General features: G+C 44.5%; 1 protein-coding gene across 2 annotated transcripts in view; it reads left to right on the forward strand.

Moving 5' to 3' along the window:
- Positions 1-5,290: 5,290 nt before the first annotated feature.
- KMT2A (lysine methyltransferase 2A) overlaps positions 5,291-25,980 on the forward strand; it is an 88,323-nt gene continuing 67,633 nt past the window's right edge. Inside the window, exon 1 of one of the 2 annotated variants that reach the window (XM_084611914.1) lies at positions 5,291-5,668. In XM_084611914.1, the coding sequence (XP_084468040.1) occupies positions 5,324-5,668 (345 nt within the window). In that variant the 5' untranslated portion in view covers positions 5,291-5,323. The remainder of the gene's footprint in view (positions 5,669-25,980) is intronic. The other variant, XM_084611913.1, reaches the window with a different exon arrangement.

Raw genomic sequence — 25,980 nt, forward strand, 5'->3', positions numbered from 1 at the left:
TACACAGGTAGAGCAAAATAGATGGGGTATTACTGGGTGGAAAAGGAACTCTTGGAGTGAATGCTGTGAACAGGGGCAAAAACAGATTTGGTGGGAAGCTTCCCATCAGTTTCAGGATGGTCAGGGACGCAACCCCATGCTTTGGGTGTCCCTAACCTCTGACTGCCAGAAGCTGGGCAGGATGACAGATCGCTCAATAATTGCCCTGTTCTGTTCATTACCCCGAAGCATCTGGCACTGGCCACTGTTAAAAGACAAGATACTGGGATAGAAGCAGCACAGACATAAGCAGCTGTGGAGGGCACAGAAAAGGAGGTTACTTCCCCACCTGCTGATGTCCATCTGTGGAATGCAGTGCATGACAAAAACTCAAAATAAGAGAGAGAAAGATTATTCATTCGTGAAATAGAACATACTGCAAGATGCCTTCCTTTAGTGTGACATTTTCTGTAGCCTCAGTTTCAGGATTCTTTATGTCTGAAGGGGATGCTAAATGTATGTGAAGTACAGGCAACTTGGGGACTAAAATTAGTGATGTTCTCTAAAATAAGGGGCATTTGAGAAGTATGAGAGAGAAGGTTTCAGCCAGTGAAGAACAGGGGAGGAATCTAAGTGTCCCAGAGGTTCACTGAACCAGTACATTTGTTTTGGAAGCTGACATGCTCCAGAATCTCAATTTTCATTAGGAAAAAAAAAAAGGCACGTGTGTTCATTCTGTATTTAGCTCTGGACATGGTGAGGCCCATGTGGGTTCTTGGGGGATTGAGTTGCATGGTCTGGGTCCAGCTCCTATGGAAGTTCTCTGTGTCTCACACATGTGATCTGTGTGGGAGACAGGCACATTGCAGTAGTCAGGGCAGGGTTGTGGTGTTTCATTAATTCTTGTTCATCTTGGTTGGGTAGAATTTTCTGTAAGTAGGTTTTAGAATTTGTCAGTTGCTGCAAGTTTTCAGGCTTGCTCCATGGTGGTGGTTTCTTCTTGGCTTCCAGTAGGAAGGAAGCCACCTGTAGGAGGAAAGTTCTGCCCAGAATGAGTCTGATATTGACAGCCAGCTGGATGCTCCAATCCAGGGTGTGGCTGGCTGCGTGGGTTGGTCTGGAGAGATTCCCTGTGAGAACTTGAAGGGAAAAGGTCTGGGTAAGGAGGCTTAGGATTGTTGTATCAGAGTTGTGGTCCATGTGGACTTTGAAGTCTCCCAAGATGATGACTCTTGTGAGCTCCATCCCCATCAGATTGTGTGCATCTCTCTCTGTCCATCTGGGAAGCCTTTGCTGCCTGGGGATCTCATCAGTAGGATGCCTGTATTCCTTTTTTCTGAAGTGGATGCACTAAAAGAATTGTATTGAGTTAACTTTCTCTGTGTCTTTGTGTAGAAGGGAATGGAATTGTGACTCTGTCACCAGGCAGTTGCTCCCTACGCCAAATAGAGCAGTCAGGGAGGGGAGACTGGGGGGGCCATTCCAGTTACGGGGCTTGGGGTGGGGGCCTGCTGGTGCTTGGCAGGGATGGGACGGGACAGAGAAGTGCTGGGTGTGTATGGGATATGTGATCCAGCTATGGCTAGGTGTGTGTGGATCCTGGCTGAGGAGCTGGTAGTTTATTTGGGGTTCCTGACTGTACAGGAGCTGACAGTGTATTGGGGAGCTGTCCTTTTATGGGGGGAAGTGTCAGTGTATTGGGGGTCCTATGTAAGAGGAGGAGGCCTGTCACTGAAGGGAGGGTTGTCAGTGTATTTGGGGGGCTGACAGTGAAGGGGGGGTGCTATCTGGAGGAGCAGTCCTGACTGGGAGAGCTGGCAGTGCCTGAGGGTCTTGGCTGTGGGGGATGTCAGTGTATGGGGAGGGGGCTGGCTGTGGGGGCTGTCAGTACAGGGGGGTTCTGGGCTGGCAGGGGGCTCTGGCTGGGGGGCTGTCAGTGTATGGGGGGTCCTGGCTGGAGGGGGCTGTCAGTACAGGGGGGACTGGGCTTTCAGGGGGGGCCTCTGCCTGGGGGGCTGGCAGTAGAGGAGGGGTCCAGCTTAGCAGGGTAAGGGGGGGGCTTCAGGCGGGGGACTCTGGCTAAGGGAGCTGGCTGGGTGGGGGGAGCCAGGCTGGCAGAACTGGTGGACTGGCAGGGGGCTCTGGCAAGGGGGGCTGGCAGGACAGGTAGAGGGTGAGGGGGGTCCTGGCTGGGAGGGCTGGCAGTACAGGGGAGTCTGGGCTTGCAGGGGCGCCCTGGCTGGGAGGGCTGGCGGTAAAGGGGTGGGGTGGGTCCAGCCTGGCCAGACAGAGGGAGCTCTGGCCGGGAGGGAGTGCTGAAGGAATTGGCAGCTGTGATTGCAGAGCCACTGGCCATTATCTTTGAAAACTCGTGGCAAACCGGGGAAGTCCCGGATGACTGGAAAAAGGCTAATGTAGTGCCAATCTTTAAAAAAGGGAAGAAGGAAGATCCTGGGAACTACAGGCCAGTCAGCCTCACCTCAGTCCCTGGAAAAATCATGGAGCAGGTCCTCAAAGAATCAATCCTGAAGCACTTGCATGAGAGGAAAGTGATCAGGAACAGCCAGCATGGATTCACCAAGGGAAGGTCATGCCTGACTAATCTAATCGCCTTTTATGATGAGATTACTGGTTCTGTGGATGAAGGGAAAGCAGTGGATGTATTGTTTCTTGACTTTAGCAAAGCTTTTGACACGGTCTCCCATAGTATTCTTGTCAGCAAGTTAAGGAAGTATGGGCTGGATGAATGCACTATAAGGTGGGTAGAAAGCTGGCTAAATTGTCGGGCTCAACGGGTAGTGATCAATGGCTCCATGTCTAGTTGGCAGCCGGTATCAAGTGGAGTGCCCCAAGGGTCGGTCCTGGGGCCGGTTTTATTCAATATCTTCATAAATGATCTGGAGGATGGTGTGGATTGCACTCTCAGCAAATTTGCGGATGATACTAAACTGGGAGGAGTGGTAGATACGCTGGAGGGGAGGGATAGGATACAGAAGGACCTAGACCAATTGGAAGATTGGGCCAAAAGGAATCTGATGAGGTTCAATAAGGATAAGTGCAGGGTCCTGCACTTAGGACGGAAGAACCCAATGCACAGCTACAGACTAGGGACCGAATGGCTAGGCAGCAGTTCTGCAGAAAAGGACCTAGGGGTGACAGTGGACGAGAAGCTGGATATGAGTCAGCAGTGTGCCCTTGTTGCCAAGAAGGCCAATGGCATTTTGGGATGTATAAGTAGGGGCATAGCGAGCAGATCGAGGGACGTGATCGTTCCCCTCTATTCGACATTGGTGAGGCCTCATCTGGAGTACTGTGTCCAGTTTTGGGCCCCACACTTCAAGAAGGATGTGGATAAATTGGAGAGAGTCCAGCGAAGGGCAACAAAAATGATTAGGGGACTGGAACACATGAGTTATGAGGAGAGGCTGAGGGAGCTGGGATTGTTTAGCCTGCAGAAGAGAAGAATGAGGGGGGATTTGATAGCTGCTTTCAACTACCTGAAAGGGGGTTCCAAAGAGGATGGCTCTAGACTGTTCTCAATGGTAGCAGATGACAGAACGAGGAGTAATGGTCTCAAGTTGCAGTGGGGGAGGTTTAGATTGGATATTAGGAAAAACTTTTTCACTAAGAGGGTGGTGAAACACTGGAATGCGTTACCTAGGGAGGTGGTAGAATCTCCTTCCTTAGAGGTTTTTAAGGTCAGGCTTGACAAAGCCCTGGCTGGGATGATTTAACTGGGAATTGGTCCTGCTTTGAGCAGGGGGTTGGACTAGATGACCTTCTGGGGTCCCTTCCAACCCTGATATTCTATGATTCTATTCTATGATTCTATGTTTTGCCCTGGGGGCTGGCAGGGTAGGGGGCCTCTAGCCGGGGGGTCCAGACTGGCAGGGTGGTGGGGGGGTGGCGGTAGAGGGGGGTCCAGCCTGCCAGGGTGGTGGGGGGTCTTGGGCAGGGGGCTGGCAGTAGAGGGGGGTCCAGCCTAGCAGAGTGGTGGTGGGGGGCTCTGGGCGGGGGGTCTCTGGCCGGGGGGCTGGCGGTTGAGGGGGGTCCAGCCTAGCAGGGTGGTGGTGGGGGGCTCTGGGCGGGGGGGCTAGCAGTAGACGGGGGTCCAGCCTGGCAGGGCGGTGGGGGGTCTCGGGCGGGGGGTCTCTGGCCGGGGGGCTGGCGGTTGAGGGGGGTCCAGCCTGGCAGGGCGGTGGTGGGGGTCTCGGGCGGGGGGGCTAGCAGTAGACGGGGGTCCAGCCTGGCAGGGCGGTGGGGGGTCTCGGGCGCGGGGGCTCCGGCCGGGGGGCTGGCGGTTGAGGGGGGTCCAGCCTGGCAGGGCGGTGGGGGGTCTCGGGCAGGGGGTCTCTGGCCGGGGGGCTGGCGGTTGAGGGGGGTCCAGCCTGGCAGGGCGGTGGTGGGGGGCTCTGGCCGGGGGGCTAGCAGTAGACGGGGGTCCAGCCTGGCAGGGCGGTGGGGGGTCTCGGGCGGGGGCTCCGGCCGGGGGGCTGGCGGTTGAGGGGGGTCCAGCCTAGCAGGGCGGTGGTGGGGGTCTCGGGCGGGGGGTCTCTGGCCGGGGGGCTAGCAGTAGACGGGGGTCCAGCCTGGCAGGGCGGGGGGGGGTCTCGGGCGGGGGCTCCGGCCGGGGGGCTGGCGGTTGAGGGGGGTCCAGCCTAGCAGGGCGGTGGTGGGGGTCTCGGGCGGGGGGTCTCTGGCCGGGGGGCTAGCAGTAGACGGGGGTCCAGCCTGGCAGGGCGGGGGGGGGTCTCGGGCGGGGGGTCTCTGGCCGGGGGGCTGGCGGTTGAGGGGGGTCCAGCCTGGCAGGGCGGGGGGGGTCTCGGCGCGGGGGCTCCGGCCAGGGGGCTGGCGGTTGAGGGGGGTCCAGCCTAAAGGGCTGTGGTGGGGGTCTCGGCGCGGGGGCTCCGGCCGGGAAGGGGGGGCCCTCTCGCCGCGCTCCGTGCGTGCCGGGGCCAGGCCGAGTCCCGGGCCCCTCCGCCCCAGGGTTGGCCCCGGTGCTGCACGGCCCCGCCGCCGGGTTATGCAGCAGGCAGGGCCCCGGGCCCCGCTGCCGGGCCCGCGCGGGGCGGGGAGTTGGACGGCGCCGCTATGGCAGCGTTCCGCCGCATCCAGGCCCCGGCGCCGCGCTCTGGGGTCGCCCGTGCCCTGGCTGCCGGCTCGCCTTATGCTGGGTGTCGATGGGCGGCGTATGAATTATCCAGCTGCCCGGGCCACGCCACGGCGGAGCCCCGCACCCTGTATTGCCGCGGCTGCATGCAGCGCCCCTACCGGCGCGCGCGGGGTATCCAGGCCCCAGGGCTCAGCCCGGCCCCGCTCTCTGGCTCGTCGCCTCACAGTAAAGATGGCGCACAGCGGTCGGTGGCGCTTCCCTGCCCGGCCCGGCAGCGGCGGCTGGGGCCGCCGGGGGCTGGGGGGGTCCCGCCTCCGCGTCCCGGCCGTGCGGAACCTACGGGCCCCGGAGCCGCCGCCTCAGGCCGGGGCGGGCGATGCGGAGCTGGGGGGCCCGGGCTCCGGCGGGGCGGCGGGAAGCGGGGGAGGCGGGGCAGTGCCGGGCTCCGGCGGCCCCGGGGGCCCCGCGGCCGGCGTCGGACCCGGCTTCGATGCGGCGCTGCAGGTCTCGGCCGCCATCGGCATCAACCTGCGGCGGTTCCGGGCGGCCTGCGGGTCCGAGGCGGGCAGCGGAGAGGTAAGGACGGGCCGGGGCAGGGGAGAGCCCGGCCTCGCGCCCGGCGGAGCCCCGCGCTGGGCTCCGGGAGGCTGAGCCAGGGGCTGCCGGCCCCGGAGAGCATCTCCCGCTCCGCCCTGGGCCGGAGGGCACACCCCTTCCGTGCGCACACCCAGCGGGCGGAGCGGCCGCGGCCCCGGCCCCGGCCCCGGCCCGCGAGCCGCTTCCCCGGGCACCGCACCGCACCCCGTGGGGTCCGGCCTGCTGCTGCCCCGCTGCCGGCGGGCACGGCCCCTCTGCCCGCCGGGGGGCAGCCCGCCCTCCGCCCCGCGCGTGGCGCACAGCGCAGCCACGGCGCAGGTGAGCCGCCCCCCCACGCATCCTCCTCGGCCGGCACTGGCCCCCCTCCGCAGCCGGGGACAGGCCCTGCTCCCCTGAGGTGGAGGGGGGAGATGGAGGGGATGTGGCAGCAGCCGCAGCAGCGTTTGGTAGAGAAGGAGATATGCTCCCATCCCGTCCCCAGGCTGAGCAGACACTCCCCACCGGCCCTACTCGGGGGCAAAGAGCAGCCCGCCTCCCCCGCGGAGAGATTGCTTCCCCCCAACTCAGACATTTTGTTATTGATCCTCTTCCTCGGTTCTTTCTCCATCATCCTTCTGGAGGAGGAAGGCGCCCTAGCAACTGCCTCTCAGGGGAGGAAGGATAGGAGGGAGGGGTGAGGGTGGGTGAAGAGCGTGTGCTCCCCACCATCAGTAGCCGCAGAAGGATGTGGGTAAAAAGCTTCCCCCCATCATGAGCAGGTAGGGCTGATAAATGACATTTACTCTTCCTTCTGTGTTGTGAGAAAGTGAGGGGGGGGGGGGGACCACATCTGCTCTTTCCCTTCCCTTGATCAGGAGAGGATGGGTAAAAAGGAACTTGCCCCGTCCCCCTTTATAAACAGTAGGCGATGGAGGTCCATGTCTGATGCTGAATCTTTATTCCTTTCCTTCTAAAAAGACAGCTTTTCAGATAAATGCCTCTTCTGATATGTCTAGACGTTAGAGTTTCTACATTTGTTTTCTTTAGGATTGAATGAGCAAAGGGATTTAAATAGGTAGGATTGGGGAACGTGAACAACAGCTGCTGGGGGCTGGGGAGGGGGCGGGAAGGATGCTCTGAAGTGCGCTTGACTGAAACAGAAAGGGAAAGATGTCAACAACCAGCCGCCTCCTGTGTGCCCTGCTGTTGGTGCCACAAGCGCGCTCACACAAATCCTGTTCAACCCTTCTCCCTTTCACCGCCCCCAGCTGCACCTGGGCTTGGAGGGAGACCCCGGGGCAGAAAGGATGGGGGATAAAGCAGCTTAATTGTAAAAAGGAAGGTTGGCATTTTTGTAGAGTTGTTCATCTTCCTGCCTTAATTTTTTTCAAAGCGTTTCTAAGGCAGCCAGATCAGGAGTCTGACAACAACCCGCCTTTTGACAGTGCTGGGAAGACATGATGGGGGCGTGTTACTTACTACTAGCTGCAGCATCCCCTTTTCTTGTTTCTCTCCTTTTTGAAGTACCACCATTCACAGCCTTCCAAAGATGGACTGTTTTCAGGCAACATATCAGGAACATATTTACTTTTGAAGGGCCAATTCCATATCTTGATTTAAAGGAAAAATCTCAAAATCACACTCTTAAAAACCAACAGGATCGCTTTCTTATGTTAATAATATCCAAAGTTATTAAAAATGAAATAATTATAGAAAGCTAATTTACTTATCATAATTTTTACTGTTTACTTTTTGTATTGTCCTCATCTGGTAAAGTAAAACCAGGCTGGTCAGTTTCAAATGTTGTTTATAGTAATTTTCACTTTCTGGGGCAGTTAGCTTACCACTAGCAGAATCCTACAGTATATGAATTGCATTGCATTGCAAGGGGATGTTTAATTACAAACAAACTATAAAAACAATTTCATGAAAACATTCCTTTTAATGTTACCTGAAAATTTTAACAAAAAATAAATATTTGTTTTAAACCACTCAAATTACGCAGGTGAAAACATCCCTTTACTTAATAACACAAACTCCCTTTGGCTGGATATAATGATTAAAAGATTAGGTTAACCTGAAGTTACTGTATCAACTTGAAGGAAGTTAGTATCTTATAAATATGAATTGTCTGGTAAAAAATGAAATCTGAACAGTCAGCCTACTGTTCATAGAGTTATTATTTTGAGCCATAGGAGGTAGGGGTTATAAAGAAAAGAGGATTACATATGGCAGTGGATTTTTGTCCTTTCATCCCCATGTGTATTTTGGAATTTAGAGACAATTCTAATATGTATTAGAAAATATTTGTGCGTTTGAATCTAAGGACATCATATAAAGAAAGCAGTGAGGACAAACCTGTCCTTTACTGTTAATGAAGAAAATATTTCTTGTCTTCTAGATAAATGCGTTTACTAAATGTTCAGCTAGCAATGACTTTTTGAAGATAAGCAGAAGAGCAGTATTTTGTGGTAATTGACAACATCTAATTACAACTCTGTATGAGGAAGCGCTTTGTTTGCTTGCAAGAAGGGTTTATCTATTGGGCTATGACAAATGACCTTTTAATTTTTATTAAGCTGCTGAAAAACTCCTGCCTTATAGTGTTATGGAATGGGGAAAAAAATATAGTTTCCCTGATAGCTTATTGGTTATAGCCTGTGAGGAAGCATTAGTTGAATTTCAAGTGACATCATATGGACCAGTATGGAATAATACCTGTTCAAATTTATTTAAAACTACATTGTTAATGGTATGCTGAGACTCCACAGTAGTAAGGCAGATACCCATACACACTAAAAGTGGAAGGCAACTTGAATAGATTCAGTATTTTTTCTCATAACTGGTAGAAACACATTGCTCCCTCCTGTGTTTTCAGTAGGTAGTGTTTCCTTAAGATCAGACTAGCTGTTAGTCTGTTGCTTTCCAGGGACTTGGTTATTTTAACAGATGATCTTTGAATATGGAGGTCAGAAGGTTCGGGGCATGTTCATCATAAAGATTACACTAATCTGAAGTAATGCAGCATATTACTCAAAATCCAGCTCAAAAGTTTGTCTCTGTTCCCTGTTGAATGGGATGGAGTAGTATTAGGTTTAATATCTGGCTAATAGGGTTCTAGCCCCTGATTGTGACAGGAATTTGGGGGCAGAGCTTCTTTATCATCCTTACCTCCAAGAATCCAGTCTCCTTTTACCTAGGACTCATTGTACTTAAGTAGTGTCCTGTGAAGAGTTGCATAACATCTACATTGTTCATGATTTCCATGAAGTCAAGGATTTTTCCTGAACTAAGCTGATCAAAACCTGCTGCTTACCTGCTCTAAAACGACTCATCCTGAGTTGAAATCTTAGTGATTATGTAATATTTTATAAGTCTGAATGGAGCTAGATGTAATGTCCAGGAATCCTTGGAGATCAAAATAGCATGTAAGAAATTGTTGTATTATTGTGCACATTTGTGTTATGGTTGGTACTGTTTTTTAAGCAGCTGTTACTCTGGTCTGGTCTTTTTTATATAACTATCAAAAATGTGGTGTTAACACTGATTCTAATTTAATGCAACAAAATCAGAAAAAACTCAGTTAAGTGTGGCACTCAAACTTTCACTTAGCCCATTGTGCCATCGTCCAGAACACAGTTAATTTTACTTATTATGCTGCATGTGCTGCAAATCCTGGGCACAAAAGAGCCAAAGAAAAACAGAGCAGCTCCTTCAGAGATGATTTCTTGTTTCTGTCCATTCAGTGAAACTTTAACATTATTAACATAGTTGTTTTAATTTTCTTTGTTACTCAATAATAATGTAAGGGGCGAGGAAAGCCAATGGATCTCCTCCAGTCCCCTGCCAATGTTGATTTTGTGCAAATCCATTGCTTCTAGTACAGTTCAGTTTCTTTCACTGAGCTGCATTATCCTTTTTTTTTTTTTTTATTTAATCTGTAGAATGAAATACTAAAATGTTAGGCTTTGACTTTGCAATAGTTAGGGAGAGTTTTCACATAGTAGAACCAAAACAGATTGAAAAATTCTTGTTCACATCAAATCCTTTCTACTTGATCTGAGTGGAATCCTTTCTACTTGATCGTTACCTTGAGTTTAATAATCAGGAGGATTTTGGATAGTATTTGTTTACTTATTCTCCAGACTATAATATGGAATTTTTGTATAGTAGAAACCAAGAAAAGTGCTTATGTACAACTGCTCTTTATCAGAGTTAAATGTCGGCCCATTATGTTGTTTAAAATAATGTTTAATTGAAGCTTTATGTTTAATTGAAGCTAAGCAAGTTAAAACAGTTACAGATCCCTGGAAAAGGCATTTAAAATGAAAGTCAGATCGTAACAGTGATTGTCGTGGCACTGGTAGTGTTGTTGTAATTGTAAATGGATCATAATCTTCTCTGAGGCAAACATCAGAGCTTTAAAGGGTTACTAATGGCTGACTTGTTTTGAAATTGCACTAGATACATGTGTTGGGAGGAGTGACTTTCTATTACTGCCGTAGTCATGCCTGAGCTGAATAGCACAGATGATTTCTTTCCTGCACTTGCATTAAAATTTTGTATCTCAGAACTTCCTCTCCTAATTTTATGTTAAAGGGTCATTATAAAACTGTGTGTGTGTGTTTAATTTCTGAAGTACAGTTACAGAGCTCTGCCTATTAGTGGTAGCTTATTAAGTATGTGTGGATGGAGAGATTTAGACTATTATTAGATATTTATGTAAAGCAAATCCTGACCGATTAAATGCATGTTGTAACCAGAGATATTGAACATTCCTTTTTTTCCCCACACCTGGTCTTTCTGAACTGTTCTAGGCTCCTTCATAAGAAATATTAAAATTCAAGTATAAATAATAACCATACTAAACCAGGGTCCTTTTAGGTTTTTCTCAATGTTTCCTTACTTTGCTGAATGCTGGTTATATGCAGCTCTCAGAATACAAGTGTTCTGGGTTGTAGATTCTGAGAAAGTAGATTCTTTCTGATGGAATGTTTTATGTCCAACTTTTCAAAGAAGGCAATGATTTATAATGTACTGTTAGGTTAGGGGTGATGGTGTTGTCTCTTACTGTGTCTTGGCATGTTAACACTATGAGCATCAGAACTCTTTGGCATCATGGTTCTCTCAGCTATGCTACTCACAACACAATCCTTACAATGTTTTATTGAATTAACATTGTGTTCCCCCCCACCCACTCCCCCCAGTTTTCCAGTGGAGGAGTCAAATTATTTAACTGTGGATATTATCATACCACATCAGATTCAGTCCAAGGAATCAGAGTGGGTGGGGACAGTTGAGTAACCTGTTACCTCCTTGAGGTAGCAGTTAATTTTTCTGCCATTGTTAATTTGGGGGAGAGGGTATAAAGAGGTTTTGGGAGTTGGGTTTTCATCTCTCTTCATCGTTAGGGTTGCCTTTACTCCCATACTGTTGCATGTGTTACACACAAACACAATATTTTGCCATATGTGTTCCACAATCACTTGTTACGAGGTGCAAAAGCACTGCCCTCTCTTTTCCCCTTTGAAACTGTTTGTGATGGATATGCATACAGGATTTACAGACATAGGTGCAAAAGCCTGCCATCTGCTCCATTTATTACCACTTAACCCTTTGAGTACTGCCTATAGCTAATGAATTGGCATTTCAAGGACCTTTTGATGTATGTCTTGTTCTGCTGTTCCCTCTTATTTTATTTGAAGTCATAACAAGATGGTTTTGGGGCATGGCTGAGAGGAGGAATAGGGTATGCAACAGAGTTAAGATTAGGAAAGATTAGATTAGGGGCCATTCAGTCAGCATTTAAGTCAGTCAGAAGATGTTTGTCCCCACCACATAATTTTTTGAGATTTGGTTTTGAAAATGTATCTTGCAAACTTTTATTACTAGTTTAGAGTATATTTCTAAATTGATTCTTAGCCAGATCCTTTACTTGCCTGTTTCCACCACTCTAAACAGCCAGACAAATGTTGTAGAGGGGTGATCATAGGCATTGCAACTTTGTGAAAGCAATAGCCTGGGAGCTTCCATCCAAGGAGACTACAGCTATGGACCCACATATCTTTGAAAGTTTACCCAAATTCTAGCTGCATGTAAGGGTGGTAGCGAATATGCCCCTGATCTTTAAATCTGTTGAAAGAATTCTCATTGGTTTAGGTACATAAATGCTGAGGCAAGAAGGCATTTTGCTGGAGTGTTGTTTTGGGAAAGTTCATATTCATATGAAGAGAAAAATATTACCTTGCTTTAAGGTGGGTATTTCAGTGAGAGGGACTATGTTGCATTGGTATGGAAGGAACATGCAAAAATCCCAGTATTTTTATTCCCTTTTCAATTCATCCTATTAAAAGCTTGGCTAGAACTTAGCCAAATGGCTTTGTTGATGGTTCATCAATATGAGACAGACAGTGGTATCATTGCTGAACCCTTGCCTCTGATTCCTGCTGTCAAAGCCATTAAAATGCTTGTCAGGATACAAAGAGGGTCTGGAGATCTCTCTTATGAGGTTATTGAAAGATGCAGTTAGCCGCTTCCCCAGGACTTTCTTTCCAGATTGGTACAGCATCTTTAGAGTAAAAGTATATTTATGTCTGGAAGTATCTGAATTGTTTCACTATTCTGCTTTGATGTGTCTGGGCATCTTTGACTCTTAAACATAAAATGGACATGAATGATTAAAAAAATCTACAATATTTTATCTATTCTCAGTTGTCTCAGTTTATCCTAAGTATTGCTTTCTAAATGTTCCACTTAAGAAACTGACAGGGGAAGAGCTAACTTAGCAAAAGTGATGCATTGACAGGACTGATCAGTTTCCCAAATTCCATCTGTTTCACTTTTCACTCACTGAGTGCAGGATACTGAAGTGATGTACAGTTTCTTTATAACACTTTGGGTGACCCTCTGCTTCACAGGCCTTACTGAAAGGATGTTGCCATCAGAATGAAACTGTTTCAGGTGATTCACATTGCAGAAAGCATTTCTTGTTCACTCAGGGTGAAAGTTGTGATGAGAGATTATTCATATGGAGTAATGAGAGCATGGGCAGGGTTGATAGAACACAACTAGAGGTACACCATCAACTACCTGGAAAACCTTGGACTGATGATATATTTTGTTGGAGTGTTGTGTTTTAAGTCTGAAAGTTGTCTTTGTGGCTGCTGCTTGGGATTTAGTTCATGGGGGTGATCTTTGCATTCATCTTAACTCTGTAATAGCATTGGATTTTTTCTGAGTTACACCTAACAAATAGTATCTGCTTTAACAGACCAGACTGAGCCATATACTACTAATGCTCCTAGAATGTGCACTGTAGTAACTTTGTGAGAATAGGCATCATGATCAGTTTGATTTTCTAATTCTAAAATTAGTTGTCAATGGAGACTCTGGAAGCTGGAGTTCTGATTGTGTTTATGCTGCTCTTCCTGTAACTTATAATTGCTAAGAATATGGGGAGCCAGTTAAAAATGTAGCGTTCAATTTGAAGCAGAATTTCTTCTATTCCTGTTGTTCCACGTTAGAGCTTGTCTTATGTGGAGGCAACACAGTGAATAATTCTGCTGTGCTTTCTGAGAGGTCTTACAAACTGATTTTGCTTAGTACCTCTATTTCTAGACTAAGTGCCAACAGATGTGACATTCTTTCTCAGTTTCTGGACAGGCATTCACTTATAAGAATATGGAAGTCAAATGAGTCCTCACTTTGCTAGGCTGGATATAACAAGAACTCCAACTGCTCTGGTGCTTGTAAATGACAATGCAGCTCATAGTAGTACTTCAGAAATTCAGGGATGTACTTATTGGGCTAGCTTAAGTATCCAGTTATTTTTGATCAGAAGGTGCACATGAACATCTAGCTTGATGCTGACATGGTAATTTTTTGCTTTGTCTTCTTTTCAATATGATGGGAGTGCATTAGATGTTGTGCCAGTAACTACTGGACAGTCTGCAGAGTTAGCTTCTGAAGATGGCCTCTCGCTTGTCTTTCTAAGGAGATAAGATACTATAGAACTGGTTGACTTTTAAAGAATGAACCAAAAACTAGGGTGTAGGAGATGAAGTAAAGTAAATCATTGTTGAAATACTCATCTTTAAATTAAATATGTCCCCTTCCCCCAAGTGCTGCCTGGAAAGTTGCATTCTTATTTCTAGTGCTTCTGCCTGTCAGTTTTGATGACAACAATAATTCCGTTTGCCTCTAAGAATCCATATCATGCTCCAAAACTGAGACACCACTGGAATCAGTATCTTTAGGAGAACTTTCCAGTCGAAACCCATTTTAAAAATCAGAATTCCTTATTAAATCTTTAGATAGAACAACTTTGGAAAATGCTGTAATGTTGCTCCAAAGTCTTACTAAAGTGGTCTGCTAATTCATCATCATAAAGATTTGAATATGATTTTCTGTGGTTGGATTACACTGGTTGTAGTGAAAAAGATTTTGTCCATTGAGTAAGAACTTTAACCTATGAACCGTCTAGATAGTCTGTAATATTTTGATAGGAGAGTTTCAATGTATTTCTGCCCTCTAGATTTAGGGGATGCTGCACCCTGTCTGTGCCATTGGGCTTTTTGCTTCCTTGTCATACTGGAGGGACTAGCCTGTTCTCCTTTTTTTTATTTTCCCAAGTGACGTTTTTGTGTTGCATTATGCTTTCTCAGGTAAATGAGGTCATGTTTAAAATCATCATGTTTTTAATCACCCTGTTATGCTTTATGGTAACTTACATTAAGATAACTAGAGAGATTGTGTTCATGCTTCAGTCTACTCAGAATGAAATGTCGATACCTGTCGTATCTTTAACTGATTCAGCATTCCAGCCTTCCACATGCATTTTGGGATTTCAACAGCTGCCTTGGTACTTTCATCTCTGATTAGTTACCAGACTACCTGGATAGATCATTATTACTTCTTGGCCATCAGTGGTGGTATTGTCATGAACAGGCCACTTACAAGCATGATTGACAGGTGTGGCCACACCTCTTTCAAGTGCAAATGAAGCAGAAAGAATTATTTGTGAAGAAAACAGCCTTTTTATTGAAGGTACTCCAGCAGGCAGTTCTAGTAACTGCCTGGTATGAAATAAGAAAGAAATAATAATCTCTAGGATATTGGGTCAAATCCAGAATTAGTTCATCCTTTTGGAGAACTGGGTTAACAGAGCTCTCAACTTAAAAATAGTCTGAATCCCAATTCTGAATTGACTAGGGTGCACAATTGTAGGAATTGTTCCAGTTTGTTGATTTATGACCTGCAGATTACAAAATCATCATAGAATGTCTGTTAACAGAATGAATAAAACATTATGAATAGTCAAAGTTAACTGAATTATGGAGAGACAAAGTCATTCCATAGTTAAGGTTGCAACTGAGTTTCTTCTTCGAGTGATTGCTCATGTGTATTCCACAATAGGTGTGCATGCTCGCCACGTGCACCGGTGTCGGAAGTTTTTCCCCTAGCAGTACCCGTAGGGGAGGAGTGCCCCCCGCAACCCCTCGAGTGGCACCTGCCTGGCGTGGTATAAGGGGATCTGCGCACTCCCCCTACCCTCAGTTCCTTGTTGCCAGACAACTCTGATAGAGGGGAAGGAGGGCAAGGTGTGGAATAGACATGAGCAACACATCTCGAAGAACACCAGTTACAGAAAAGTTAACTGTCTTTTCTGTTAGAATTTTTTTGTCAGTCCCCGTCCCCCCCCATACCCTCAGAACCGTCACAACTGCTTCAAAATGATTGCTACTAAATATGAAGTAAATTGGATGAGTTCCTGAGAAATGGCATCCTAGAACCAGAGATGTTCACCAGAGTTCAAAAAGCTGTCAGTTTGAAGTAAAATGTATATAATATAAAACCTAGTAGGTAGCGCACTGCACTTGGTCTCAGGAGACCTGAGTTGTATTCCTGACTCTGTTTCTGGTCTTCTGGTTGACCTTGGGAAAGTCACAGTCCCTCCGTGCCTCAGTTCTCCATCTGTAAAACTGGATAGTGATACATATCCACCTTGTAAAATGCTTTGAGATCTTCTGATGAAAAGTGCTATATAAGAACTAGATGCTATTATAATATTCCACTGGCTCAGATCTAGTGCACAGCAACACGGTCTTATTAATTAATATCCAACTTAAAAAAAATTGGAACCATTGTTAGCGATCATAGACTCTGTTGGTATTGGTATAGTATGTCAGATGACTGCTTGAAACCTATGCTTTCATGTAAAAAACCACTTCCACCTGCTTTCCTTGCCTAGGCAGAATTCATTTGAAATACAAATTGTAAATAATAATGCCCCTCAATCACCTCCCCCTCTGTCAGCCAGGTTCTCACTTAGTTTCCCCCTTTCCTGAGATAGATGCTCTAATAGTCTTCTGTAGCCCAGAGAAAGGAATACCCTTTAAAAACCGACAGGAAATTTCTCAGATGGAGAAGGTAGAAAACATTAGTTCTTTCCTCCTGCCCTGTCTTTTCTTGCTACATTTCTGAGTGGTTTCAGAGTAGCAGCCGTGTTAGTCTTTATTCGCAAAAAGAAAAGGAGTACTTGTGGCACCTTGGAGACTAACCAATTTATTTGAGCATAAGCTTTCGTGAGCTACAGCTCACTTCATCGGATGCATTCAGTGGAAAATACAGTGCTTTCTCCTCACTGTGACAGCTCTATTCCTAGTTGTCTCCTCATTTTCTTTACCGAGGCATCTGCTCCTCTCCCTGCACCTCTCTATTAGAAACACAAAGTGAGGGGGAAGTGTTCAGGAAGAGAACATAGAGGGAATATTTAATGCTTCTCTCCCTTTTCCACCTGACAGACTTTATGTGGACTGCAGCAGTTGGGGTCCCTTCTAATGACTCATAGGAGATTTGCTTCTGTTGCAGACCATAGGGAGGCAAATTGAGGGGGGGAGTTCTAGGAGCCATTTGTCTTCTGCTACACTCTGAATTCCTCAACTCTGCTTCCTCATTTGAACCACTATCTTCCTCGCTTAATTCCAGTATTCTCCAGCAAGGCTCCCTTTCCCTCCATCCCCTCTACCTCATGCCCTTTTGAACCAGAGACTCAGTGACTGGTGGTGGAGAGAGATGTGTTAGGATCTTAAGGAAGGATCTTAAGAAGACAAGGGAAAGCATTAAAATTTTCCTCCCTATTCCACTCAGTGTGCCTTCTCTGGTTTGTAGCATCAGGACTTCCTTTTGATGAGCCCCAGGAGGTTCTCAGCTCCTTTACCTAATCCTCTCTGCTTCTTGCAGACTTCATCAAAAGCCCAGCCTCCCTCGGGCACCTTATGGCCCATCTTCCCCAAATACCCCTCAAGCTTTTAGGTGTTATGAGATGCTGCACAAGCATAAGGTTGGGGGTGGCGGTGTCTCGCAGTGTGCAGAGTAATTGTGTGGGAGCCCTTGATGAGCCTCATCAGACTTACTAGGGAGTTGATGTATTTACCCAGGTGAAGCCCAACTCTTAAAGGTTGCAGGAGCTGGACTCCCCTTCTGCAGAACTGAGGGAAGGCGTTGGGAGAAGCTTCTCCCTTTCCTCATCTGAATTCTCTGCTAAATCCTATGTTTAGACTAGTAGGGAATTAAGGAAATTTATACACACACCCCCCTCTACCTTTAAGGTGAAGCAAAAGTTGTGCATGTGGGTCATGGGTTTGAATACAAGTTGCCTTTCAAAAACTTTAGGGTGGGTGGAACCTTCATACATTAGAAACTCATGAAATGAGGAGGAGTTGCATTTCTCAGATAAGTCCTTAACTGAGCCCCAGAAACAATGCTCTGGAGAAAAAAAAAAAAAGCAAGAAATATATTTTATTCATCTATAACGTTTTTATTTTTTCTTTGATTTAAAAATACCTGTAATACCTTAATTTTAATTGTATGGTGGTTGGATTGCTTATGGCTTTTTTCATCATTCATACAAGAATTTTACGGTATCTTTTTGTGTAGACAGCACAGATGCTGAAGGCAATCCTTTTTCATTAAGGACCTTGATCCTGTAAGGTCCTGAGTGCATTCATTGCCTCACAAGATTTGGTTCTATGATTTTATGTGCCAGCCAGTTATCCAAGTATCATTAGACATAGAGCTAGCATGTCTCCATATGTAAATATTATATGTCTAGATCATCCCATTAGAACTCTTAAGTGAAAAGAACAAATGTTAGTATGGGGACAAATCATCACCTTAGTATTGGAAACCTGTTTCCAATTTAAAAAAAATAAATTATAAAATCAGTTTGCTCTGGTGTATGTTTTTGATACTCTACATGCAAAGAAGGGAATATGCTAGGCTGGTTTTCCACAGAGGCAGTTAAAGTAGTTTGTTTCTCTTGTTTGAGAAGTGCAGCCTTAACTCTGCATTTGCTGGTTTCTAACATTAGAGGGGTTTTGTTAGCTAAAATTCATAATAGGTACTATGACAGGTTTCAGAGTAACAGCCGTGTTAGTCTGTATTCGCAAAAAGAAAAGGAGTACTTGTGGCACCTTAGAGACTAACCAATTTATTTGAGCATGAGCTTTCGTGAGCTACAGTATCCAGCATCTGATGAAGCATCCGATGAGGTGAGCTGTAGCTCACGAAAGCTCATGCTCAAATAAATTGGTTAGTCTCTAAGGTGCCACAAGTACTCCTTTTCTTTTTGCGAATAGGTACTATGTACTCAAGGCTCTAATATGTGTCTGCAACCATATCTTTATCCATAAAAAAACTTTAAGGTGAATATTATTGGAAATGACTTTCAAGACTCTAAACAAATACACCCACAATGTGCAAGTAAATATGCAAATTATTTTTTAATCCAGGAATTCTGCTTTTTTTTTTTTCTTGTTTGGTTTCCTTTCAAACTTTGCATATAATGTAAAGGATTGCCTTCTGAAAACTAGTCTTTCTCTCATGAAGGTAAGTTGCCTGATATTATTATTAAACTACGTTGTGGGCCCTCTGAATCTTGGTCTGTGGATAAATATCCTTAAACATTTATGTTGACCTTTTTCTCTACCAGAAAGAAGGAAACTCAGGTGTTTTAACAGGCATTTATAGTTCGTCTCCTCTTTTCTCTGAAGCCCCACCTTCAAAGATTTCCAATATACACACAGTAGAAGTGATCTTGCAAAGAAATGTGCCTGCAACTGTGATCTTTTGAGTTGAAGAATAAATTCTTCAAGGCAGAGAATTATTGTGTTCGTATTGTGATGCACAGGATACCCATGGATGTTTCTTAATACTGTTCTTAGTAGTTCTGGCTTTTAGATCAGTACAGCATTTCTTTGTTCTTTCTGGCTTCTTTCTGTTGACAGGGAAGATGACACCAACTCATAAACAACACCTACAACAAGGAATTGAGAAACAAAAAGCAGATTTGAATGTCAGTATATTTTGATGATTGTACTTTCTGGGTTGTATTATTGCAACATCTCCCTTCTTTCTCAGAGTAGTTTTCTAGCAGGAATTAAATGATTTAAGGGGTCTGGTTGGTCTTCTGAAAATGAGTTGAAATTACTTATTTTTAATGGCCAGGCTTAGGAATTCAGCAAAAGGGTGATAATTATGGAATTATAGCTGGTAAAAGGACAGTTTAATAAGCCAGAATTGGTCATTCCTGCTCACCCCCCAAAAAAGTTATGTTTGTTAAGGATTACAAAGTATTTATATGAGCCTAAGGACCGCTTCATCCTCAGTTGAAATATAAATATAGTAGCCACTTTATGGTAGTCATACTGCACAATAACTTTTAAAGGGGGGAGGGGAAGTGAAGAGTAATGTATCCATTAAATCTCTACTAGGGAAACTTCGATAGGCAGAGTATAAAAATGAGAGTTGGATTTGGCCAAGTAGCATGCCATACAGCATCCTAGTGAGGGCACCATTACAGTACCGACCCTGAGAAGAGGGCTGCGTATTGAGTCACTACAGCATTTCCTATAGCTTTTGGGCTTTTCTTTGGTGTCTTCTCCCAATTGCATGTTCATTAGTCTTTAATACAGTTTAGGTTATGTAGTCTGAAATCTCAGCTTAAGGTCATTAGCAGATGCACAAAATTCTGCCCTTTGAGGTGAGTGCTGAAAAAGTATTAAAATTCTTTGTCGTCTTAGTGACTTACCATCTACATCAGAACACAGAACAAAGCCATATTGGCTTTATGGTTGGCCTGTAACATGTATGCTGGATTCTTACAAGATGTGATACTTGTCCCACTTTCAAGGAAGGAGCCAGTTAAGCAAATGGCTAAATAGGTCTCTGAACCAAAATGGAGGCTGGAAAATCTGACTTTATCACCTTGAAAGTGGCTGTTTTAAGAAGAGATACATGCAAAATCTGTTTCAAAGGCAGTTTTTATGGGATTTATTATATGAAATTAGAAATCAACAGCTCTCACCTTTTCTGAATCAGAACATAAGAAAAGGTATGAACCATTCATGTAGTTCAGCACTAGGTGGGTGAAAGCATTTACTCCAGAGCAGTGTGTTGTGTTAGATTACATCTTGCCCCTTAGTGATTTTTATGAATTATTTCCAATCACAGGAGTGAGAGCTTTAAATAAAAGTTAGTATTAAGGATGTTTCCATCAAGGATGGAATTTTGCAAGGACTTTTAGTGCACAGAAACACCACTGAAACAAAAGGAGCTCTTATAAAGTTATGAGTTGTGTCCTTCAGCACTTCTTGACAGGCTGGGTCTTGTATATTTTCATGGAGGCTGGATTTGTACAGTTTTGGCTTTTTCCTTCTCAGAACGTTACAGGAGTGTTTCATATGTTTATGATTTGATTTTTAATGTTGTTTAAAAACAACATACAAAGGGGAACTATGCAAAAATGAGTCGGTTAGTTAAACAGAAATTAAAAGGTACAGTGACTAGCGTGAAATCCCTGCAAGCTGCATGGACACTTTTCAAAGACACCATAGTAGAGGCTCAACTTAAATGTATACCCCAAATTTAAAAACACCGTAAAAGAACTAAAAAAGAGCGACCATGGCTTAACAACCATGTAAAAGAAGCAGTGAGAGATAAAAAGTCATCTTTTAAAAAGTGGAAGTCGAATCCTAGTGAGGTAAATAGAAAGGAGGATAAACACTGCCAAATTAAATGTAAAAATGTAATAAGAAAAGCAAAAAAGGAGTTTGAAGAACAGCTAGCCAAAAACTCAAAAGGTAATAACAAAATGTTTTTTAAGTACATCAGAAGCAGGAAGCCTGCTAAACAACCAGTGGGGCCCCTGGACGATCGAGATACAAAAGGAGCACTTATAGACGATAAAGTCATCGTGGAGAAACTTAATGAATTCTTTGCTTCAGTCTTCGCGGCTGAGGATGTTAGGGAGATTCCCAAACCTGAGCCATCTTTTGTAGGTGACAAATCTGAGGAATTGTCACAGATTGAAGTGACACTAGAGGAGGTTTTGGAATTAATTGAGAAACTTAACAGTAACAAGTCACCGGGACCAGATGGCATTCACCCAAGGGTTCTGAAAGAACTCAAATGTGAAATTGCGGAACTACTAACTATGGTTTGTAACCTATCCTTTAAATCAGCTACTGTACCCAATGACTGGAAGATAGCTAATGTAACACCAATATTTAAGAAGGGGTCTAGAGGTGATCCTGGCAATTACAGACTGGTAAATCTAACATCAGTACCGGGCAAATTAGTTGAAACAATAGTAAAGAATAAAATTGTCAGACACATAGAAGAACATAAATTGTTGCGCAAAAGTCAACATGGTTTCTGTAAAGGGAGATCATGTCTTACTAATCTATTAGAGTTCTTTGAAGGGGTCAACAAACATGGACAAGGGGGATCCAGTGGACATAGTGTACTTAGATTTCCAGAAAGCCTTTGACAAGGTCCCTCACCAAAGGCTCTTATGTAAATTAAGTTGTCATGGGATAAGAGGGAAGATCCTTTCATGGATTGAGAACTGGTTAAAAGACAGGGAACAAAGGGTAGGAATAAATGGTAAATTTTCAGAATGGAGAGGGGTAACTAGTGATGTTCCCCAAGGGTCAGTCCTAGGACCAATCATAGAATATCAGGGTTGGAAGGGGCCTCAGGAGGTCATCTAGTCCAACCCCCTGCTCAAAGCAGGACTAATCCCCCATAGTTGCCCCAGATCCCTAAATGGCCCCCTCAAGGATTGAACTCACAACCCTGGGTTTAGCAGGCCAATGCTCAAACCACTGAGCTATCCCTCCCCCCAATCATATTCAACCTATTCATAAACTATCTGGAGAAAGGGGTAAACAGTGAGGTGGCAAAGTTTGCAGATGATACTAAACTGCTCAAGATAGTTAAGACCAAAGCAGACTGTGAAAAACTTCAAAAAGATCTCACAAAACTAAGTGATTGGGCAATAAAATGGCAAATGAAATTTAATGGGGATAAATGTAAAGTAATGCACATTGGAAAAAATAACCCCAACTATACATACAATATGATGGGGGTTAATTTAGCTACAACTAATCAGGAGAAAGATCTTGGAGTCATCGTGGATAGTTCTCTTAAGACGTCCACGCAGTGTGCAGCAGCAGTCAAAAAAGCAAACAGGATGTTAGGAATCATTAAAAAAGAGAGAGAGAATAAGACGGAAAATATCTTATTGCCCTTATATAAATCCATGGTACACCCACATCTTGAATATTGCGTACAGATGTGGTCCCCTCATCTCAAAAAAGATATACTGGCATTAGAAAAGGTTCAAAAAAGGGCAACTAAAATGATTAGGGGTTTGGAACGGGCCCCATACGAGGAGAGATTAAAGAGGCTAGGATTTTTCAGCTTGGAAAAGAGGAGACTAAGGGGGGGATATGATAGAGGTATATAAAATCATGAGTGGCGTGGAGAAAGTGAATAAGGAAAAGTTATTTACTTGTTCCCATAATATAAGAACTAGGGGCCACCAAATGCAATTAATGGGTAGCAGGTTTAAAACAAATAAAAGGAAGTTCTTCTTCACTCAGTGCACAGTCAACCTGTGGAACTCCTTGCCTGAGGAGGTTGTGAAGGCTAGGCCTATAACAGGGTTTAAAAGAGAACTGGATAAATTCAAGGAGGTTAAGTCTATTAATGGTTATTAGCCAGGATGGGTAAGGAATGGTGTCCCTAGCCTCTGTTTGTCAGAGGGTGGAGATGGATGGCAGGAGAGAGATCATTACCTGGTCGGTTCACTCCCTCTGGGGCACCTGGCATTGGCCACTGTTGGTAGACAGGATACTGGGCTGGGTGAACCTTTGGTCTGATCCAGTATGGCCGCTCTTATGTTCTTAAATTAAGAGTGTTCAAATAACACAGTATTTAATGCTATTAGGTGTCTCACCCTGTTTGGGACTTGTAATGGTTTACCAACAGAGAATGACTTTACATGCCATATATGCTACAATTGCCAGGCAGTTTGGGTTTGGTATAAGTTGGTATTTTAGCTTAAACTGAATTTATTTGCCTTTGTGGTTGGGCATAGTCTTCTGTTGAATAATATAAATAAATCTTTGTACTTATTGCTTTTTTTCTGCAAATACTTTTGTGCATTTACATTGTGTTTTGTATTGTGGTATGCTTCTTGCATAGTTTCTTGATGGGCAAACCACACTGGATTGTATCAGAACAAAAGTCAGTAGGACCTCCTTTCTGTGTTTTTTTCCCCCTCAGTTTTAAAATAGCTCGTTGAAAGTTGAGTCCTTGAAGTATAGCTATTCTCATCAGTCTTAAAATAGTTATCTTTAGCTCTGTTCACTGTATGGTTGAAACTGTGCTAGCAAGGACTATGTTTTTGTCCAGTTCTACTGTTTCTATATCAATGGTTCTTGAACTGTAGGCCATGAACTGTTGTGTTCATAGTCCTTCCAGGTACATTGCAGAATAAAATATTGAGAACCAGTCAGTGGGGAGGCTGAGAGACTGCCAAGTGAGCTGGTTTGTTTGCTTTTTTAAAAAAGTCTTAAAAAGTGGTCCTCAGGATCAAATATTTGGAGAGCTCCACTTCCATTAAACTACTGTTATGACAGGGTTCTGCATGGCATAGAGTTCTCCACCTATTGAAACCTGCCCAGTCTCCTTTCCTCAGAGATTTGGTCCATTGTTGTTCCATTCTCATTCTTTTTCTTCATCCTAGCTGTACAACCTATTGCTATCGGATAAGAAATTCTTTCCCACCCAGCAACTTGTAGCTGTGCACCGTCAGTTCCAAGACGCAGCCTCTGTGCCTTCAATCCATAGTTTGTTGTGGTGGTACTTTACAGGAGGAAGTGTTCTACTGTAGGTGGCTGGGGTGGAAAAAGTGGGGACAAATAGGACACAATTTGGATTGCTGAGGTGAGTGGGAGGCCAGAAATGACATAAAGTAGTACTGGATCAAAGCTTTGTGGGCAGGGAATATTGGGGATGGGGGAAGTAGTGGACCATTGCTGTTGGGAGTCGTTGCTAAACTAGCCTCCAGGGAAAGGAACTGAGGCAACTGCAGGGGAAGAGGGTTAATGGGGATCTTGAGGTAGAAAGTGAAACTAAATTGACATAGGAAGGGAAAGAAGGAAGGGAATTGTGGAAACATTGCTGTTCTGGAGGACTAGGGCTCTTATCTGAAATTGGAAAGGAATATAGACTAGTGTTCAGAGGAAAGGTTGGGAGTCTGGACTCTTGGGTTCTATTCTTGGATCTGGCAGAAACTTATTTTCATCTTGAGCATGTCCCTTACCATCATGATGCCACACTTCGCCTATCTGTAAAATGGATGTATTACTTGCCTATCTGCCTTCATGTTTGTCAACAACTTCGATCTAAAGGACTCTGTAAATACTTCAAGGATTTGGGAGCTCTGGTCTGTAAAGAATAAGCATCAGTGGTTTCTTGCCTGCACTTAGTACTAGGTTACAGTTTGTTTGAAAATGCTGTGTATCTATGTTCTTGGCAGCCTTAAATCAGGGAAAATGTATTTGGGACAAATGGCTCTTTGGGATAGGTTTTGGAATGTAACTGATCATATGTAGCTTGTGATTTTTCTGTGCTTGCGCTCGCGCTCTCTCTCTCTCTCTCTCTCCCCCCGTTTGGAGAGCATAAACACATGCTAAAATATTTGATGGAGTTGAATATGTAGATTTTCAACACCCACTCCTTTTGTCAGTTTTGTAGAACACTTCCCTCCCCTCCCTCCCCCCACTGCAAGTATTAATCCTTTCTAAGTCAGTTCTGTGTAACATTGTTTACATCTTGCAGTGAGCCCCACGTGTTCAAGGGGAGTGGCAGAAGAGACATGACAAGGCTATTGCTCATTGCAGTGCTGTGTGCAAAATATGAGCCCCTGAGTGATGCACTTCTGCAGCATTCCTTTCACCGCTCTGCTTGGATTTCAGTTTAATTCTATTAATCTAAAATCTACCTTAAATTTAGGCATAAAACCCCTGTTTTTTCTCTTTCGGTAAAACAGTAACTAGATCTTTAAATAAATTTTGTCTTTATATTTTTGACAATGTATTTGATGTGTATTTATAGAAGAAAGTGGTTGAGCTTTGTGGGTTTTTTTCCCCCAGTGTTTTTCCTTTTCCCTTTCCCCTGGCATCAGCGCCACAGCACTGGAAAGAGATTGTGTAGTGGTGAAAAACTAGCAATTTCTCTTGTCTTCCCTTTCCCCCCAACCATACTCTGTGTGTGTGTGTGTGTGCTTTAACATAAAATACAGAGAATTGTATTTCTATGTGGCAGTCTGGTATTCCAGTGCTACTTTGGGGCCTATACAGATGTTATAAATAAATTCGAATGTCAGCATAATCAGAGCTAAATATATCTTTCTAGCATTGAGTCCATGTTTAGATATAACAGATTTTTGAAACTAAGAAATCTAAATTTTGTGTTGGGCCTTCTCTTTCTGGATATAATTTGCATTATTTACCCGTCTTTGCAGCTCATATTAGTATTGCAGTTCATGGATTTACCAATGTGCCCCTGTATATTTATTGGTAAATCCCCAGAGGTCTGTGAAATGCATAGATTGCCACCTTATTCCATGAGAACAACACAGAAAGCAGAATGCAGTGACTTTTTTTGTATTTAATTAGAGCATTGAAAACCAGAGGCAATTTTTGCCAGGCAGGAAAGAATTTCTTTACCTTTAAATATTCATTTAAATCTTAATTTATTCTTAGAGTAGCCAGTAGTAAGAATTTATACAAATTATATTAATTTGCATAATTATTTTTAAAGAGACAACTCAATGGAACACATTTTGGTTCGAAATTTTGAACGGGCTTTTGTTCAGAAAATTGCGTAGTATTCTGTAAACTGTCCAGTTCTTTACTACATTATTATGAGATGGCCTTTAGTTGGACCTTTCTTTGTCT

The sequence above is a fragment of the Lepidochelys olivacea genome, assembly GCF_965140295.1.
Source record: "Lepidochelys olivacea isolate rLepOli2 genome assembly, chromosome: 22".
Classification (NCBI taxonomy): domain Eukaryota; kingdom Metazoa; phylum Chordata; order Testudines; family Cheloniidae; genus Lepidochelys; species Lepidochelys olivacea.